This window comes from Haliotis rubra, unplaced genomic scaffold, assembly GCF_003918875.1.
Source record: "Haliotis rubra isolate DU_JTF1 unplaced genomic scaffold, ASM391887v1 Scf700, whole genome shotgun sequence".
In the NCBI taxonomy this organism is placed as follows: Eukaryota; Metazoa; Mollusca; class Gastropoda; order Lepetellida; family Haliotidae; genus Haliotis; species Haliotis rubra.
Genome location: NW_025767414.1, coordinates 219,010 through 235,581, shown reverse-complemented (window position 1 = coordinate 235,581; position 16,572 = coordinate 219,010). Strand labels below are relative to the sequence as shown.

The window sequence follows — 16,572 nt, the reverse complement described above, 5'->3', positions numbered from 1 at the left end:
ACATAACTGTCACGTGTGACGTGCTTACCAATTAATTAACGACCTATGTATATATGGCAATCTGTTTAGCTCATTATACTATCCAATCAGACTTTATGGTAAGGCACGTTCAAAATAATTTGTCGAAAATATTTAATCCGGCCAAAGTAGTAATATGTATTTTTTGAAACACAAATTTCACACACCCGAGAGCGGCTGAAATATAAATTACCACAGAGTAATATGTCTAGGTTAGAAAAATATAATCGAATAGATCTCTTATTAAGACTTGCGGATTGGTAAATGAAAACAGGGTATTTGTAATTAGGTGATCTGTAAAGAAAACACATTCCACATTGTTTTAGAATTTTGCCTAAACATTCTTCATGGTCGCAACGTAGTCTCATTATTTTTCTTCTACTCTAAAATGTTAGCATTAATTCTTATGCAAGATGTTTCGTTAAAAATGTTGTTTGGAAATACAATCACTTCGTTTGAATTGTTAGAGTATGTGTTAATTTAAAATTCGTATTTTGAATGCAGAAACTAAATATTTGCGCGTTGTAGGGATTTCGGTATTACACTTTGAAATCCCGGTGAGTGATATGAAGGTCAGAGGATGACCACTGGAGAGAAAATGGTCTGGTCGACATGGTATGAAGGTCAGAGGATGACCACTGGAGAGAAAATGGTCAGGTCGACATGATATGAAGGTCAGAGGATGACCACTGGAGAGAAAATGGTCTGGTCGACATGGTATGAAGGTCAGAGGATGACCACTGGAGAGAAAATGGTCTGGTCGACATGGTATGAAGGTCAGAGGATGACCACTGGAGAGAAAATGGTCTGTCGACATGATATGAAGGTCAGAGGATGACCACTGGAGAGAAAATGGTCAGGTCGACATGATATGAAGGTCAGAGGATGACCACTGGACTAACTACACATAAAATACAATGACAACTGATAGTATTATCCCTGTTTAAACTGAAACATGCTGGTTCTTGAACAAGTATGTAGTTCAATGAGGGGAACGCATTTGTAATTCTGTAAATTATCAGTGTAGAAGCTCGCTGGATAGAAATTTCTATTCTGATCTGTAATATGACTTTTAGAAATTTGTGTTGGTGTTAGTTAGACTAACGCCTAGGAACGGAAATTATATAATTTAATATAACCACATCATTCCATTAAAATTTAAACTTGGGGTGAGTGAGTTTAGTTTTACGCCGCTTTTAGCAAAATTCCAGCAATATCAGGCGGTATTTATTTTGAGATTTAAAGGAGCTTGAGTGAATTTTGAGATTGACAAAAAAACAGTGGTAGTTATTGACTAGCTTCATTTGAGGATTTTACGCTACAAAAAGGGCTGGGCAGAAGGGCATAATAATGTTGCTGAGACTGCAAGAGAGACTAGTATATATGAGTGTGTATGTAATTGAAAACAGTAGGTGCAGTACATAAAAAAAATAAAAAATTATGTACCTTTTACCTTTTACTTTTTAAATTTTAACGTAAAGAGAGGTATTCGAGCAAGATTTGAACATAAATACCAAAAAGACCACAACCGATGCTCAGGGACGAGAGAACCGTTAAACCATTTCTTAAAGTGTCAATGTTTACCATTAGTATTTTTTATCAGAAAAGAACTTCAGATCCTACATATAGCTTGTTTACCAATCCGGTTCCACTCTTGGAATTAAATATGTTTAAAGCAGATGCACATAAGCTTCAATTTCAATGAAATTTAGTAAGGAACTTTATGACAATCAGGACGTTTATTGTAGGATCAAGGGGAAGAAGAGGCCCCCCCCATGGTTTAACAACCCCCATCCCCCCAACCACACATACACACACAAGGAAAAAAAAAGATGTTTATAATTTTAACCCATCCCGTTTAGATTTCCCTGCCATGTTGAATAAAGATTCTCGAAGTCGATATCGCCGTAATTATTTCCATCTCGATAATTATGCTAATATATTTTTGAAAAATACTACTTGTTGATACGGATCTCGAATACATAACCGTGATCTATAAATAATGACTGATTACACATTAACGAGCTGCTGACGATGTCATATCAAGGTGTGTATATATGTCCGTCTGGTCAACCAGCGTGTGTCAAGTGTATATTTACTGATGCCACCATCATGCTCGCACCGCTGATGACATGGAAGTACTTGAGATAATTGTGATTTGATTGGTAAACCGGCTGTGTTTATTAGCTTGTACTTGCTGTTGCATAATTTAACAAAATGTTAGACACGTGTATATTTTAGTTTTTAGGTAAGAGTCAAACATAATGACGTAGTTTTAATTATCAAGCTATTTAAGATTTTGCACAGGCAATCAAAGTGTACTTCATATGATTTTCCCGCTTTAAAGATTTTAACATCATGAAATTCTCTGGTTATTATTTAATTATTTAAGATATATTTTGGTTACTATCGGTTCAAATTTCAGAATGTTTCATCAGTGTAAGGGGAATGGTTTCAAAATCCTCACTCTCAATATGCATTTCACTTGACGTCTTATGTTCCATATAATATTAGTTGTTAGGAATATAAAATATATGACAGGCTATCACTTTGTCTATATTAGAATGTTTTCACAATTATTAACCCTGAATTTCAATATTGACCTAAATGGAATTATATATTACCCATTTTAGAAGCAAAAATATTGTACGCAAAAATATTCTCGATCTCGCGAGAACTTGCCAACATGACTCTTATGAGTAACATGGCCGACATGGGGAACTTGTGGGAAGGTAAACACAGACGCGAACTTGTCAAAGTGACATACTTATAGGTTTCATGCTAATCGGCGATGGTGCAGATTGATGTGATTGAAATGTTTTAAACAGAGAAACGACTGCCATATGTAACAGTCCCACACTAATTGAGATCAATCCAAAAATATTCTCTTGCTTAGATGTCAAATCCGATCGATTTTGACAATTTCGGTTGCTTTGGTATCTGTGTGAGGTTCGGCCAACATTACGATATACAGCATCGAATCTGATATTTTTGTATAGACATAAGCTAGATTAAAGGGCCAGATATAGATATAAGTCGGTAATTTATGGGAACAAGGGGGTTCTCACTCACGGTTTGAACATGTAGATGTGTACACTTTTTTATTTAGGACCTTAGTCAAAGACCTTAATATCGATACTGACATTATGGCCAGACTGTACTCTTTCACAACCTTAGAACAGTAGGGTAAATGTAGTTACTTTATTTTTGTAGAAGACATCAATGCTTGTAATCTGTTCTTATTGTATCTATTTCAGTGGAAGCAGTATTTTAAGATCTTTTGAAGTTTCGTAGGCCTTTCAGGCTGTCACTGATCAGCGAATAGTATCACTGTGTGTGTGTCAGATTTAATGTTTTCAGTCGTATATTTTCAGGCAGCAGTGATTACTCTCACTCTTTAGTAACTTAGTGATATGTTTTGCAATTGTTTATTCAATAATCAAGCAGACAATGGATGTTCTTAAGCATCTGAAAACCCATAATGTGAGGATGTAGATAATATCTGAATATTCCTCGTTATAGCTGGTGACTTCATAATTATTCCTAACTGAAGCTGGCAGTCCGTCACAGTGTACAGGTGATGGACATGGTATTATCCCAGTTGGTTTAAGTATCAGAGTCTGGGGGTGGAAAACAGACCTTTACCATGTTAACATGTGTAGGGAATCCCCCTTAAGTTGAAGTTAAACGGACACTGTTTATTGATGGATATTCAGTGTCATCACTGGATGAATAATCTATGCAGGGTTTTACATGTTGCGCAAATGTGCATCCAGTACACACAAATGTAAGGAATGGATGCATAAAACAATTTCAGTGCGTCCGGAGGGATGCACAATATTATTCACTGTACTCACAACACATCTATGTCTTGCTAAGTGTTTGGTTGTATCTATCAGAGTAGTTACATGCATCATTTCATCCATCAGTCCACATGATCGATGATTTATTCCAGACTCTTAAAGAAATTATCAAAACATACAGTTCTCTGCACTGTAACTTCACAGGACCCTCGTATTGCCCGCAAGGACCCTCAGGCCAAATAAAAATGTTGTCGTTCCGATTACACTTCTTTAAATTTAGGATAGGTAGGTAGGATTTCTTTTTTTTACCTTAACACTAATAATTAGGGGTCCCTGGGAACCCCCTGTTTGTTGTGAGTCGAGGTAAAACCCAGTATATGATTTGACACTGTTAAACTGATGGTAATGTTTTGCAGATGAGTTTATGTCTCAGATTGGCCAACCTTTAGATGTTCAGAATGGCAATCTTCACAGTCACGTCACAATACCTTAGGATGTACTTTGTAAAACTTTGTTGCAAAACATAATGCCCTGTGATGCCAGACTGTTGCTGGGGTCAAGTGTGTATAAGCTCCTTTCAGTGATCAATCATCTCTATATGCATTATCACTGAATTATTATTCAATAATAAGATTGGTGATGTTGAGAGTTTTCAATAATTGTTTGCTAAATATGACCTGAAATGGCACATTTTATGGCAATATTACCTCTTTATGAAAGCACTTTTACAGGGCTACAGATAAGGGCTGTATCGGCGTATGTGCGGATAAAAATAGGCACGATACGGTAGGAAATAATTTAGAAACGTAGCAGACATGCACCACAGCAATGGTGTACGGTCTTAAAATCATTTACAGATGTATTTATTTAAAACATATCAATATGATTTCAAGCAGTGTCCCATCTTTGAATTTAAGTGATAGCAACACATGGGGGTTTCCCTTGTCATGTTCTGGGAATCCCGGTTGCTAAGGAAACTGAGTACCGCAGCAAATCATCTTGGTTAAATTTGATTGGTCAAAATTACGCATGTGTATGTAAACTAGGGCTGCGCAATATAACCGGTTTACCGGTATTTACCGGTTCAGACATGAAAACGATACGTATTGTGCGATAAGCTGATCGAAAACCGGTATTTTGACTTGTATTCGGAAAACGTCGTAACACTCGGAAATCTTCGGATATTTCCTTGTTTTATTTGTGCCAAATATTATTCACATTTTATTCTATCATGATTAAAATTTGTTATTAACGCTTAATCAAGCATAGTGATTTTGTTGTGTTTTTGCCCTATAAATCAAGCAGTAACTCGATTATATGTAGTTTTTAGTTTAAAAATACTTCATGCAATATATTACAATACATATCGCAATACATGCTTTCGCATCGCAATATATCGCAATATGAATATTCTCTGCAATACCCGGGCCGGTGGGGTAGCCTAATGGTTAAAGCGTTGGCTCGTCACGCCGAAGACCCGGGTTCGAATCCCCACATGGGCACAATGTGTGAAGCCCATTTCTGGTGTCCCCTGCCGTGATATTGCTGGAATATTGCTAAAAGCGGCGTAAAACCAAACTCAGTCAGTCAGTCAGTCTCTGCAATATCCACCCCTAATGTAAACATGGCAGCACAAAAACAAATTAGAAGTTTCTTTCAGAAACAAGACTGTGCCTCGACGACTTGTAAACAGTCAAGTAATCAAATTGTTGTACGAATAATGAATGAACAGCTTATGAGTATCACTTGTTCGTCTTGTCGTATAGTCACACTCCATTAATTCCATTCAGTACTTCAGTAAATGTACTCTTAAGGTTTTCCAGTACTCCTATATTTAAAAAAATATTGAGTATGTACTCCTGATGTTGAATAACTATATGGAGCCTGGGAAAGCACTTTTAATATATATTCATTTTATATTTCAGTTTCATCTTATATTATGGTACTAAAAGGATTAAAAATGGGAACTTAAAAGACATGTAATATTTTTGTTATTAATAATTTTTATTATCTCATGCACAGGAATGCAGTTTATCAAGTAGCTTAATTGATGTTGCACACATCCAAACATCACCGGTCCAAACACCATTAAGAAATCTACTCACACATCACGCCAAACACTCGGGTTTGATTCCCCACATGGGTACCATGTGTGAAGACCATTTCTGGTGTCCCCCATCTTGATCTTCATGCATTGTTTATCTTCTAGCCTGAACTTGAAATTAGGCATTTTATTTAGTAAATGTTACACTTAGGGGGGAGGGGTGGCAAGGGTGGAAATAACTTTAAAATTTTGGGTGTACCCTGGTACAGTGGCACATGTAAAATCACTTGCCCTGATAATTTTTCCTCTATACCGGCCGATTTTCTTGTTGATTTTTTAGATAAACAACATAATTAACATTGGAAAGTCAACTTGACATTAGTACAGCGTGATATACGAATCTGCTTGCCAGACTGGTAAAAACACTGGACTCGGATGTCGGGCAATGGGTTATTTCCACCCCTGGGTGGGGATGTGTGGTCAATAAAATGTATGAATCTTTGCTGGTAATATGAGGAGGGTACTGTAAATAACTACCCTTAAGTATTGTAATGGTGTATTGTAGTGTACATTCAGATAATTAGTTCAGTGCTTGGAATGAATCAGTGGCGAATCGATTAGTCATGACTGATTGGTGAAACGACAGACCCAGATAACTACCCTTGATGAGGTGTAGGCACAAAATGTGATCGATTGCTTGGTCGCTTGGTATATTTCTCGATTATTGTCTCTCCAGATGCAGTATTTTGGGTTTTCTACATCCTGTCTCTACATTTGTGCGTAGCGTAAAACCCTGAAAACAACAATATATTCTCTTATAAATGATGCAATGAAAAGGTTCAGGCAGTTAGTCTCAAGGGATTCTGGCACAGATTGTGTGATATTTGAATGTTAGCATACATAGGGTGACTATATGGGTGCATGAGACATTTTACCCTGTATAAAGAATTATTTTTTGATTTTCAGATTTACGAAAACAGGCCCGGCAACTTGAAAATGAAATTGACCTTAAACTGGTGTCCTTTAGCAAGCTTGGAACCAGTTATTCCTCTCAGAGAGACTATGAAAGGTAGCCGATTTTCCACCTGTAATTGATTTTAGTGACATTTAAATCAGTTCCATTCATGACCAGGATGATATCTTTGATAAGAGTCGGTGGGCTTTCATGAAACATGTAAAATCTGAGACTGAAAAGGGAAACTATTTACTTCTGTAATGTTTATATTTTAAACTTGATGATGTGACATTTTGATATAACATTTGTTTCAAGATCTGTTAATACATTGATGATTTGTTTAACCAGCCCACCAGCGAGTGATGAAAAGAGGTAATGTTGCTATGCTCTATCAGGGGGATGGATCTGGATATTTCTGTGTTGTTAGTAATGTCATTGTGACATGTTTCATGGCATCCTCCGGAGCAAGGGAGGTAACTCTGTATAAGAGTCCAGTTTCAATTCTTTGCTTACAAGACTCGAGTTTATGGTCCGATTATAGCGCCACAAATGGCCATTATGAGTTATGTCCCTTCTGTGTCCGTCCTGTTGAACAGTCAGAATCTGTCTCTACTATCATTTGCATTTACAAATTGACATTTACTTCAAATGTTCAATGTTGGCACCCAGTCAAGAGTGACATTGATGATCAAGATCTATATTGTGAAAGAATAGGTCTTACTTTTTGGAATGCATCAGTATCTTCAAAAACTTGATGAAAAATAGATTTGGAAAATAGCTGTTGACACCAATTTGACAGTAGACTTGCTTGAGAATGGTGTTAGCATCAACACCAAAACGTCGATACATTAATAATAAAGAAGTTGTTTACCCATAGTACCTTCTCCGTTGTTCATCTGCCATGTTTTGATTGATGCACAGACCTATTTGGCCAGCCAAAATATAACTGCAATTCCAACTAGGTCGGCAAGAGTTGAACCTAGACTTTAGTAAAGAGTTACCTCCCTTGTCTCAGGATGCTTTCATCTGTGTTAGGATGAATCATGCTTTGCTTCATGGTGTGGGAGTTTCCATATTTCCGTCTTTGGTACTTCAAATTTTTCCATTGTCAGTACTTCAAGGGTTCACCTGTGAATATACACAGCCACTTTGCTGTGTACTTGCTATTTCTTTTAGTGATTAAATTAAGGGCGATCCATGAATATCCGGGTTAGAATTGGTTTTCTGCTTGTTGTTATAGGTGACTAACAGGATTGGGTGGTCAGACTTCGTTGACACATGTCATCTTATCCCAAATGCGTAGATTGATGCTCATGATGTCGATCACTGGATTGTCTGGTCCAGACATGATTATTTACAGATTGCTGCCATATAGCTGGAATATTGCTGAGTTTTGTGTTAAGTAACAGACAAACCAAACCAATCAAATACATATACATGACAGATGGAGAGTTTGAAATGTTTGGTATTATTAACATTCTTGCCACCATGTATGTTGGAATCATACAAACTCATTACCAGCTCTCTTGAAGTTCTCAGTAGAAACCATTCATGGATGTGACAAGTGACCTGTGTAATCCATTACCTATTTGTTGTTTAATGTGATGTACGTGTGCATGTTGCCATGGTAACAATGTAACTTCAAGGCTGCTCATGCATGTTGCCATGGATACATTTTGTCATCAGTTATGTAAACATGCGTGTTGAAATTGTTTGATAAATGATATTCCTGCAAGTTGCTATGGTACTTGGATACCGATAAATCAAACTGGTTGCTAAGCTGTGCATGTGATGTCTATCCATCAGTTGCTATAATACATGTGACACCTACATGTTGTCTGATATCAGTCCATCAGTTGCTATAATACATGTGACACCTACATGTTGTCTGATATCAGTCCATCAGTTGCTATAATACATGTGACACCTACATGTTGTCTGATATCAGTCCATCAGTTGCTATGATACATGTAACACCTGCATGTTTGTCTGATATCAGTCCATCAGTTGCTATGATACATGTGACACCTGCATGTTTGTCTGATATCAGTCCATCAGTTGCTATGATACATGTGACACCTACATGTTTGTCTGATATCAGTCCATCAGTTGCTATGATACATGTGACACCTGTATGTTTGTCTGATATCAGTCCATCAGTTGCTATGGTACATGTGACACCTGCATGTTTGTCTGATATCAGTCCATCAGTTGCTATGATACATGTGACACCTGCATGTTTGTCTGATATCAGTCCATCAGTTGCTATGATACATGTGACACCTGTATGTTTGTCTGTTATTAGTCCATCAGTTGCTATGATACATGTGACACCTGCATGTTTGTCTGATATCAGTCCATCAGTTGCTATGATACATGTGACACCTGTATGTTTGTCTGATATCAGTCCATCAGTTGCTATGATACATGTGACACCTGCATGTTTGTCTGATATCAGTCCATCAGTTGCTATGATACATGTGACACCTGTATGTTTGTCTGATATCAGTCCATCAGTTGCTATGATACATGTGACACCTGCATGTTTGTCTGATATCAGTCCATCAGTTGCTATGATACATGTGACACCTGCATGTTGGTTGCTAAGCGATGTGTGTGATATCCACGTGTCAGTTGCTATGGTTTCAGTGACACGGCACCCCTGTTAAACAAGACAAGCAGTGAGCACATGTTCGACACAATGGCTATGGAGATTAAGCAACTATTGGCAAAGGTAAGTTATAATATAACTGGTCATCTGTGACTTTAGCCTTTGGCCTGAAGCCAAAATCTCACCAGTACACTAAAATGATTGGCAAAACTGACATTGAGACTTCGCTATTTGTTTTTCAAATTGTGTTACTCTTTGCAGATCCTGTAATGTGCCCCTTGTTATAAGCTCTTCCTCAAGACATGCAAGCTTGTGTAGTAACCAAGAGGTTAAAGTGTTCACTCTTCTTGCAAAAAACTGAGTTCGAATCCCTACTCTGTGAAGCCATTTCTCGTATATGTCACTGTAATATTCCTGGAATATTGCTAAGGTTGGCATAAAACCATTCCTACTCACTTGGTCAGTCCTCAAAAAGGCATCGTAACTGTTCATGGATACATTTTAAAACTTAAAAATCTTTCAAGGTACTTCTCACAGTAACAATAAAGTTCTTTTGTGTGTGGTTTCATGTCTTCCTGGGGCGTGAGGTAGCCTAGTGGTTAAAGCGTTCACTCATCTCGCCGAAGACCCAGGTTTGATTCTCAAATGTGTGATGCCCATTTCTGGTGTCCTCTGCCGTGATATTGCTGGAATATTGCTAAAAGCGGCGTAAAACCATACTCACTGACTCATGTCTTCCTGGTTTCCAACTTCTGAATCCAAGACCCGGTCGTTTCTGCTGCAGTTGTCGGGGGTGAATGAACGGATGGTGGAGTACACACAGAACATCAGCATGAGTTCGCCCAGCGCCGCCCTCCTGCACACACTGCAGCGACATCGCGACATCCTCCAGGACTACACACACGAGTTCCAGAAGACGGAGGCCAACATCACATCACTGCGGGAGAGGGAGGATCTGCTGGGCTCCGTACACAGAGACATCAAGTGAGGACACACTCTTGGGGTGGTGTGGGGTGTCTGTGAGTGAGCAGTGTCAACAGTAAGAATAGGGTTGGTGTTATTGGTCAAGGTTGGGATGGGACTGTGAGTCTATTGGCATTATGGGATTGATGTAGCGTTTCCAGAGATGGTGTATTGGTTTAAGGAAGGTGAAGGTTGTCTATGAGTGAGCAGTGTCAACAGTAAGAATAGGGTTGGTGTTATTGGTCAAGGTTGGGATGGGACTGTGAGTCTATTGGCATTATGGGATTGATGTAGTGAGCGTTTCCAGAGATGGTGTATTGGCTGAAGGAAGATGAAGGTTGTCTGTGAGTGAGCAGTGTCAACAGTAAGAATAGGGTTGGTGTTATTGGTCAAGGTTGGGATGGGACTGTGAGTCTATTGGCATTATGGGATTGATGTAGCTATTGGCATTTCCAGAGATGGTGTATTGGCTTAAGGAAGATGAAGGTTGTCTGTGAGTGAGCAGTGTCAACAGTAAGAATAGGGTTGGTGTTATTGGTCAAGGTTGGGATGGGACTGTGAGTCTATTGGCATTATGGGATTGATGTAGCGTTTCCAGAGATGGTGTATTGGCTGAAGGAAGATGAAGGTTGTCTGTGAGTGAGCAGTGTCAACAGTAAGAATAGGGTTGGTGTTATTGGTCAAGGTTGGGATGGGTCTGTGAGTCTATTGGCATTATGGGATTGATGTAGCGTTTCCAGAGATGGTGTATTGGCTGAAGGAAGATGAAGGTTGTCTGTGAGTGAGCAGTGTCAACAGTAAGAATAGGGTTGGTGTTATTGGTCAAGGTTGGGATGGGTCTGTGAGTCTATTGGCATTATGGGATTGATGTAGCGTTTCCAGAGATGGTGTATTGGTTTAAGGAAGGTGAAGGTTGTCTGTGAGTGATCAGTCAATTTTGAGAATGGGGTTGGTGTCGTTGGTTAAGGAAGGCCAGGTTAATTTGAAGCATTGTCAAGTATTGTATGGAATGCTATTGTAACATGTAGTTTAAGACCTGCTATGAATGGTTCAAAATGTGTGAATAAGGGGGGTGAATAATGTAGGGCAAAGAATATGAATGTTTGAGGATTGTAAAAAGAATTTCACCTCGTGTTCAGATAGATCGTACCCAAGTCAGTGATACCAAAAAAAATATATATATTTTAGGTTTCGCAGATTCTTGGATTTGCAACTCCACTTTACTAATATTTTATTCTTCCTTTTTCAGTGCATATAAAAATTCCTCTGGTTTGAATAGAAGAACAGATCTATATTTAAAGGAAAATGATCACATAAGAAAGTAAGTACAGATAATTGTTACACTGAAATGGTTCCTTTCCCTTCTAAAACAGGATCCATTGCCTACATGCAGAAAGGGATCTAAGCACTTTGGTGACTGCAACTCCCATAATCTAGCATAGACTTTAGATAGTCGTACTGCCAAGATCACTCTTTGAAAGCAGCTCCTGATCCGTTAGAATTCAAGATAACTTAACACAGCCAATTACTAGCTGGTGTGGTATAGTTGGAGTAGCTGATTGTGAAGTTCACCAAACTAGCCATACTGTCCTTACAAAGATTGCATCCTGTAAAAATTTCATCTCGTTTTTATGAAGAACCTCATAAGAAACAGTCCTTTGAAGCTATTATTGATGCTGATAGCAACTGCTTGCATAAGTAATAAGTATCTTGTTCATTTTCACAGCTCAGAGAGATTAGTAGACGACCAGATTAGGTGAGTTTGAAATATATCAGTGTCCATTAATGTGTGAGTTTGTTTTTAAACTTTTGGCTTCAAACAATCAATATTGTGTGTATTTAAGGTTTGAATAGACCCCCCAACAACATATATTGGTTATATCAATCAACATTGTAGATATTCTGGTTTTGAACACATTCCCAGTAACATATGCCAGAGATGCCAACCTCTACGATTCTATCGTAGTCACTATGAATTTTGGCCTCAAACTACGCCAATATGATTGCACTAGAAATTCTGCATATATGTTTGTCGATTAAATACGTTTTTGTCAAAAACATACGACAAGAAAATATAATGCTTATAATTTGGAAATCTGCTTTTGGAGGTATGTGAAATCTGCTGTTGGAGGTATGTGAAATTAAAGCTTCATTCTTGATTAGTGTCATATTATCTTTCTCAGAATCCATCATGGTTTTGAGTATTTAGTTGACTACTAATTTTATGGCCAAACTACCAATTTTGATCCTTGAAACTACTATTTGCAACACTTTTGGGTTGGCATCTCTGACATAGCTGATAGTAAGAGGTGAAGGGGTGGATGGGAAGGAAGAGGTGTTGTGGGCTAAGGGGAGGTAACTGCTGTTTGCTGTAGATCCAGGGGAGGTAACTGTTTGATCCATATTACAGTGTTTGAGTTATTGTGATGCAGATCAGGGAAATCAACCCAACACAGATGTAGGGTTGAGAAGATCTGATTGTTTCTTATTCTATCATTTTTTCCTCATTCCAGCATTGCCATCGCAACAAAGGAAAATCTTTCATCGCAGAAGAAGATCTTGGGCACAATTACACAGAAAATGAACTCATTAGCGAGTATCCTTTGCAACCCTTGGGTCAGCCTGTATTAGGTTTCGTGCAACACTTTGTTGGTATAAAGCAGTCTTCACATGGAGCACAGGTGGATCAGATGTAACACGTGTTATATTTGGGATTACACTTTCTCAGCAAAGAACAAATTCTAGTGCTTTTGTTGGGTTGAGTCCCATCCGGGATGTGAACCCACACTTTCAGAGTCAGGCACCTAATCCCCACAGTCCAACCCATATAACCGTTTCAGCCATTGCAGACTCTACACAGAAATGGAAGTAGGATAACTGGTAGTCATGGTAATCCTGGATGGGATTCAACCCAACAAAAGTACTAGAATATAAAGTGTAATCCCAAATATAAAGTGTTACATGTGACCATATTCTAAATGGCACCGTGTTTTCATTACCATACAGAGTTCCTTCTTTGGCAAGGGTCTGCTAAACATGGGTTCAGATCCCCAAATCGGCTTCTTCATGATCCTTGTCATACATACCTTTACTGAGGGAGTTCATGAAAATTTTAAATGCTTTTAATAATGATATAATGCACTTGGGTAAGAGAGTTGAGTGAGTGAGTTTAGTTTTATGCTGCTCTCAGCAATATTCCAGCTATATCGCAGTGGGTAAGAGAATTTGAATGGAGTGAATTTATTAGTACAATCCTTTGCAAATGACCAGTTTCAAATGATGTCTGAAGAATAGATATAAAGGTCGAGAGATGTTAACCATCACCATAATGTTGAAAGTTTTAGAGGGCTTTAAATATTATCAGACAAACCTCCTGGATTCCAGGGTCTCCTTAATTTGGATGACATGTCAGATTCTGTATACATTTTAAAGACTTAGAGTGTGAACAGTTTCTCTTTGTTTGTCCTTGACCTTCACTAGATCGCTTCCCATTGCTCAACAGCCTCATGCAGCGGATTAATCTGCGGAAACGACGTGATTCCATCATCCTCGGTGGCGTCATTGCTGTCTGCATCTTTCTGCTACTACTCTACGCCTTCCACTAGCGTCCTGCTCACTTCACAGCACACGCAGATACTGTTCGACTTACGACAAGGTTGCAGGGACAATGGCTGACACACGCGATGGAGTTCAATACGTCTTTGACTCGTCGTTGACCCTGACTGAGGACAGGAGTTGTCAGTCAGTGTTGTGTCGGTCAAGATTATGTCAACCAGCCTGTATCACTGAGTGGTCTAACCATGGTTCACAACTGGAGAAAATGTGCGTCGCGTCTGATTTTGTTTTGTCCAGTTCATCACCCGTGATCAAGTACAGTGCATGATGTAATTCTGGACACATGTAGCTTTTCGTGTCTTGTTGCTGGATACGGAAGCTGGATATAGTGTATCGTTCAGCTTGGTTTTGTATCTGTTGATCTGATTTCGAGATAATTGCTGTCACGTCCAATTGTGACATACAGCTATGAAACTGAAGCATTTTGAGATCCAATTGATGTAAATCAGCATCGATAAACGTTTTTTAAATATAGAAGGTTTGTATTGAAAAGATAGTGAGTATGAGGTGAAATCCTTGTACAACTTGTAGCTCATCACTGAAAGAGGTGATGAGGTTAATTGGGTTTATGTCAAGGTTATTGCACTTGTATATTCTTTCAAGCATTAAGTTACATACTGTGGGACATGCAGATGGCCTGTCTGTAGTTGGTTCATGTTTCAGTGAGTCAGGCTATATCATTTCTTCATATCAACCTGTGAGCATACGTAGGTGGTATTTACAAAAGAATTAATTAAAATCCACTGAAACCCAAAATGGGGACAAAGGAAAGCTGTCTTGTTTTGTTCTACTGACAAGCAAATAGTTAAAAAAACTCACTCACTGTCAGTAAATAATTGACCTTTTCATCTAGGGCACTCACTGCAGAGTTACATCCCTTGGATGGGCCAGGACCCTTTGCATTAAAAGTAACTGTAAAGTCATTGACAATTTATTGATGGAGATGAAAATAACCAGATTGTTGAATAAATAAATGTACCAAATGAAATAGAATTTTTACGATTGAGATAGTGAGGTTCCATTTGAATTGTAGAATCATGGAATCATTGTGAGAAAAAGATTACATTTTCCATATTTCCCTGGCCCGTTTCACAAAGCTATCGTAGTGCTAAGGTGACGTAACTCCCATACTTTAACATAGACTTACGACATTCGTAGCTCTACATTCGGCTTTGTGAAACGGGCCCCAGGATAGCAAAGTAGTGATACGTAATAAGGAAGTGTTCTTTTTCTGTCCAGTGCACCTTAAGGTATCCTCTGAGTCCATTGTCTTGCAGATTGATTGATTTCTAGCCAAATGTGTACTAATAACATGAAACATGTAGATATAGAGCTATCAGAAAACAAGGATATGATTAATCATGTTAATGATTTGGACATCATTATGGAAAGGAGGAGGAAAGACGAGGGAGATAAGTGATGTGTAAGGCAAGGGAGGTAACTGATGTGTACGACAAGGGAGATAACTGATGTGTAAGACAGGGGAGATAACTGATGTCCTGTATCTGAGCTATGTTGTGACTGTGACTGTCAGTGGAGGCTGGTGACTATGTTGGACTATGTGATAATTATATGGTGGTATATCCGCCACGGTGAACTGTCCGGTGTCTCCAACCCTCTGTGTATAGGCTATACTGTGTGATACTAGGGACAACCGAAGACATTCTTCCATGGGAGCTGATCAGGACAGTTTCCTGGTGATTGGAATCACAGACATTTGTTGTGGATATTGTGGAGAGCCTGTGATAACTGTATCGCTGTCCTGCTCGCTGGACATGAGTTTGATTTGTCACCACACATAGCTGTGGGCTGTCCCATTTCATCGTGATCCAAATCCGTTACGCGTTGCATGTGCATTGTGCGTTGTGATCTAACGACAAATGCAACATGATTCACTTCCTGTGGGACTTGTCTTCACTTACGAGTATATATACTAGATCATACAAAAACATAATTATAATAAAGCATTGGTAATGACTTTAATATTTGTCACTGGCGATACTGTCCCAAACAAAAAATTCATACCTTTTCGATGATTCCAACCCAATAAGTATGTATAAGTTTTATGATCAATGATTAGTTCAGATATTTGAGGACTTGTCTTCACTAACAAGTACTTATTAGTATATATTATATCATTCAACTACATATTTATAATAAAACACTGGTAATTATTTCTTATCAGTCACTGGTGATTATGACCAAAAATTCATCGTGATGAATCCAACCCAGTAAGTATGAACAAAGTTTCATGATTAAAGCTAAAGTTCACATATTTGAAGGAAAGAGTGTTGCAGTTTTTGTGGGATCACGGTTAATATTGTTATGGCAGGACTGAGTTCAGTATGTTCCTGATTAGGAACAGCCCCATGCTCTGAGTAGCAATAAGTCAGTATACCTGAAGATCCGGGTTAGAATCGATCTTCAGTAACCCATGCTTGTCATAAGAGGTGATTAACGGGATCCGGTGGTCAGGTTCGCTGACTTGGTTGACACATGTCATCGTATCCCAGTTGTGTAGATCGATGCTCATGCTGTTGATCACTGGATTGTCTGGTCCAGA

The 16,572-nt window shown here is 38.6% G+C and overlaps 1 protein-coding gene across 2 annotated transcripts; it reads left to right on the top strand.

The window, feature by feature from the left end:
- The first annotated feature begins 2,644 nt into the window (after positions 1-2,644).
- LOC124258871 (Golgi SNAP receptor complex member 1-like) lies at positions 2,645-16,011 on the top strand. Of its 2 annotated transcripts, XM_046692963.1 has the most exons (9): positions 2,645-2,750; positions 6,832-6,934; positions 7,169-7,192; positions 9,470-9,554; positions 10,216-10,415; positions 11,644-11,715; positions 12,121-12,150; positions 12,908-12,990; positions 13,875-16,011. In XM_046692963.1, exons 1-9 carry the CDS (start codon positions 2,705-2,707, stop codon positions 13,997-13,999), a joined length of 768 nt encoding a protein of 255 aa, XP_046548919.1. In that variant the 5' UTR covers positions 2,645-2,704; the 3' UTR covers positions 14,000-16,011. The 2 variants fall into 2 exon arrangements, with proteins under 2 accessions (XP_046548919.1, XP_046548920.1); XM_046692964.1 differs by lacking the exon at positions 7,169-7,192.
- Positions 16,012-16,572: the final 561 nt, after the last annotated feature.

Bases quoted from the DNA above. Each gene is read 5' to 3' on its own strand.
- LOC124258871 (XM_046692963.1), top strand. From the start codon at position 2,705: ATGACTCTTATGAGTAACATGGCCGACATGGGGAACTTGTGGGAAG. The intron at 10,416-11,643 runs GTGAGGACACAC...TTCCTTTTTCAG, and splicing joins TCCGTACACAGAGACATCAA to TGCATATAAAAATTCCTCTG. The intron at 12,991-13,874 runs GTATCCTTTGCA...GACCTTCACTAG, and splicing joins GAAAATGAACTCATTAGCGA to ATCGCTTCCCATTGCTCAAC.